The sequence below is a fragment of the Apaloderma vittatum genome, unplaced genomic scaffold (assembly GCF_000703405.1).
Source record: "Apaloderma vittatum isolate BGI_N311 unplaced genomic scaffold, ASM70340v1 scaffold8617, whole genome shotgun sequence".
Lineage (NCBI taxonomy): Eukaryota > Metazoa > Chordata > Aves > Trogoniformes > Trogonidae > Apaloderma > Apaloderma vittatum.
In genome coordinates this window covers 1-4,129 of record NW_009725670.1, presented here as the reverse complement: position 1 = coordinate 4,129, position 4,129 = coordinate 1, and the positions used below count along the sequence as shown (strand labels likewise).

Genomic DNA, 4,129 nt, shown 5'->3' with positions numbered 1-4,129 from the left:
ACACAGTGGCAGACAGACTATGTTTGAATCTGTGCTTTTACTATGCCATACAGTAAAAGCTAAGCAAAGCATTTCAGAACAGAGTTTAGCAGATCAAAGAGCTATGCTGATGTGAGAAATCCAGACAACAGTATAGAAATTAGTGCTAAGTGACAGTACCAAGAAAGTGAATCAGATCAACAGAAAAAAACCTGCTGATAACATTCACTACCACATGTAGAGTTTGTAAGCTAGGAATAAGGAAAAGTCCAAATTAGCTTAAGGAGAAGAAAAAAAAATTAAACTGTGTAAACAATCCACCCAGTACAAGACTGGATGCAGCTGGTAAGAGCAGAACTAGCTTAGTAGAGCTGAGGACGTGCGTGCTTCCAGATGCCTGTTCAAAAATGCATTTATCAATATCGTTGACCAAAAAAATCACCTATACTTATTTACAACACAGCGGAGGCTTCCCTGCACCCTCACAAAGCTAATACAACTCAGGAAGTCGCTGCTCTCTTCTACGATTAAAATTCCAGTTATAAGCTACCAACGTTTGGAAGTTGAAAACACCCACCTTGCAAATTAAATTGAAAACTCTTGTCAAGCATATCTGAGGACTCTTCAAAAGTTAGAGTACAGCACTTTCCTCAAGTGGTATTTGCATGTGTAACTTGTACTGACAGCCTGTTAAAATAGTGAATTTAACACAACTCGGGGTAGCTGGGTGTTCCTTCTCGGGAAGAGGGATCCATACAGATTCCAGTCGTACTTGCTGAGGTGTGTCACAGGGAGAGAAGGACAAGAGAACCTCGGCCAGCTTGGAGGTGAATCTTCCTGCTTCTAGAAGTATTCCTCCTCTTCATCAAAAAAACCATTTTCCAGAGCATACGTACAGTCTGCGTTAGAGTCAGCTTGGCAGGCACCTTTGTATTCTTGAATTGATTCATACAGGGAGTACAGCTGACACAGTAATGACATATCTAGCTGCCGAAGGCCAACCTGAAGGGGGAAAGAATTCAAACAAATAAACAGTATTACAATTTTGATTTTACTGGCAGTATAATGCTATATACCTTTCATTGCTAAACAAGAGGATCAAGCTTCTTTCCATCTTGAACAGTTATGAAGCATGGAAGCATAATTCATTTTCTAAAGTAACAGACTCTCCACGGGATAAACTGGGCAAAAGAACAAGGAACAATGCGATGCAATACAGCAGAACACGAGCAAAGTGTTTTTCAAGATTCTGTCACCTTACAATGCCCTGCAGTCTACTCCTATCTGAAGCGTTACAGATAAATTCATAAGCTCCATATTCCTCATTACGCAAGAGACATACTTTTCCAGTAACACTGTGTGTCTTTCACACATCTTTTTCACACAGTATCAGAGTCTCTCTGTTTTTTGTTTAAAACAGCCTGGATTAAAAGTTGCAAACAGAGCTCTGGCTGGTTTTCCACTTGCCAGCTAAGTATCTTCTACTATAATTTTCTGTATCAACATACGTAGGCATCTGACAAGGCTAGGTATGTCTAGCACAACACAGCATGGGACATGTAGGCAGCAAAACTAAAGCAGAACTGAGATAAGGACATACATTATAGCCTGCAAACCTTCAGGGTATTTTCAAGTGCTACTCGAGAACAAACTTGATTAATAATCAAGCACAAAATATTTTTGTCCCTTTTACTTCTAAAACATTAGTTCAAGAGCTAATTAAAGATTTGGAACAACATCTGAAGAAGTTTTCCTTGTAGCCTGCATCTTTATGTCAAGTACAAGACCAGTACCTTGCACCACAAAGCAAAAAAAAGCTACTTATTTAACTAAGAGCAGTTTCTCTCTCTGGCAACAAAATGAAAAATTCGTTTCATAGTGTCATCTATCCAAGTCAGATCAAATTAAATCTAGGTTTTGTCTTGCAGTAAATTAAAACCACTACCCAATTTAACATTTTCAACAAGCAGTCATTTCTGCATAAATTTTCAAATAAGTGTTAAAGTGACAGGCTGTTCCTAGTGAATCTCAGTTTCATCAAATACAAGTTTTTGCTACAACTCATGTTCAGAGGAAAAAAAAAATAATAATGTTAATAGCCCTTACTGCGGCCTGAAAGCCAGGCTACATTTTACCTAGAATGAGAACTCTTACCTTAAAAATCTCTAACTTACATGTCTAAATCCTAAGGACAGACACACTCGGCACACAAGAAAACCACAGAAACCTAGCATGAAGATCTTCCTTCAGCATTGTTGATCTATCCTACCAGCTGCTTTTTCTGAAGATGGAAGATACACGACAACTTTCTCTCCCCTTGCTGTTTAAGTATGCGTTCTGCAGGAAGCACATGCTACTCTTGGCTCTCTATTCCATAAGAGGAAACCAGCACTTGTGCAAATCTCCTTCTGCAAAAATTTGTAAAACAAAACCAAACCAATCAAACAAGACTGCTGGAGGGTAAAACAAAAGGATCATATCTGTACCATATCCAGAGCCCTCCATTTAGTCCTGCTAAAGCAATTTCTTCAGACTTGGTAAGCTAACAGCTATTTACCTGTCCAAGAATAAAGTCAACCTTTGGAGATGCCAGTCTATGAAGTTTGGCTTGCCCCACCTAAACAAACTGCTTGTCTCAGGTAAGGAAGGATGCTGAGAAGCTGCATTTAATGCTATGATACATGAACATGAGACCCACCAGGCAGACTTGCATCAGAGCTAAATGTCTGAAGGACAAGACTGTGGTGAAGAATGGCTACATTTCATATCTTATTTTTCTGCAGCTGCCACTAGTGTCAATCAAACAAGAACAGTAAGTCTACTAAGAAAAATGCAGCCTCTAGCTCTTTACAAGTTTCAAGTATGATCCCTGAGGTCCAGACCTTCTAGAACAAACATAAGGTTTTAATCTCAGCCAGTCTGCTTTTGTCTCTAGAGTTTTATTACAGCACCTGCAAGACAACCTGTAATGCACAGACCCATGCAATCAGCTCTATTGCTGAGGATCACAGTTCTGAAGCGATCTCTCCTTTCTTCCATCTCTCTCCAAAGCATCTAAATCCATTGCTTTTTCATTTTAAAAACTTATACACATAGCACCTTGCTTGATCATGCAGGGAAAGATGCTGCTACACGTTTCTTCCTCATTCACTACTGAAAATTTAAAGCAAGCTCATTACTCAGTACAAATGCTATCTTTGATTGATGAAGGAAAGAGGGTGCAATATAAATAATAAAGCGTCATTATCTACTTGATGAAAGGCAGCCTATTAGCACACAAGAATCTCTTTAATTTTTACATGCCACAAAAAAGTACACCTGGAACCAAGGAGACTGTTGCTTGAAAGTCTTTGATGTGATCAGAGGTATTTTCTTCCTTCAGAAGCATCTTATCAAATTACCATCAAGGATAACAAAGTATCAAAGGGGAAGTCCACTTGTCAAATGACTTTAACACGCATCTAATTTGATTTTTCCATTAGGAAAACCAGATTAGACTTTTATAACGAGTTATCTTTGCTTTTCTGGAAAGGATTAAGGCTGCTAAGATCCCCTTAAAGCACTGGAGGACAATGCCCCAGCGGTCAACGGCCACTTGTGCTTCCAGTGCTCCAGTGCAAACTGGCAATTCTAATGCACAGTTTTAAGACTGCTTCAAACCGTATTTGAACTACTTGTTGAAACACTGGTGGCAGACTAAGATTTCAGCAGGCTAAATTGTCCTTCTAAACTCACAGAAAGGTCTTCCTTGCGCTCAAACACCTCTTTGCCCTGAGAAAAAGGCCTCCAAAGGAGCAGATTTTGAGCAACGTGTTTCAGAATGTTTCTGTGCGTTTCAGAACGCTAAGCGTGCAGCGCCGAGGTTATTGTTAGTCATTACAACTGCAGCCGGCACCAACACCCAAATCAACGTTTAATCAAAAGGTGCGCCAGGTCGCCCGGGGGAAACTCGCTCAGAAACGCCGCGCTGCGCAACCAAAACAAGGTCCTGAAACAAAAAAACCTGCTTAATTGCACTTCGCTCACGCTGAAATGAATCGCTGCCGATGCTTCGCCGTGTTCCGGGGATTTTTTTTTGTTTAGGTTTGTTGGGTTTTTTTAAGGACAGTATTTTAAGGCGGGTGTCAGGTCCAATCGGACGCCGCAGAGC

General features: G+C 40.2%; 1 protein-coding gene across 1 annotated transcript; it reads right to left on the bottom strand.

Moving 5' to 3' along the window:
- Window positions 1-822: 822 nt before the first annotated feature.
- On the bottom strand, window positions 823-981 carry LOC104276604 (protein FAM89A-like; the record flags this gene model as incomplete). The annotated part of the gene is made up of 1 exon (XM_009872986.1): window positions 823-981. A coding segment is annotated over one exon (159 nt), but the record flags the coding sequence as incomplete, so codon positions are not given.
- Window positions 982-4,129: the final 3,148 nt, after the last annotated feature.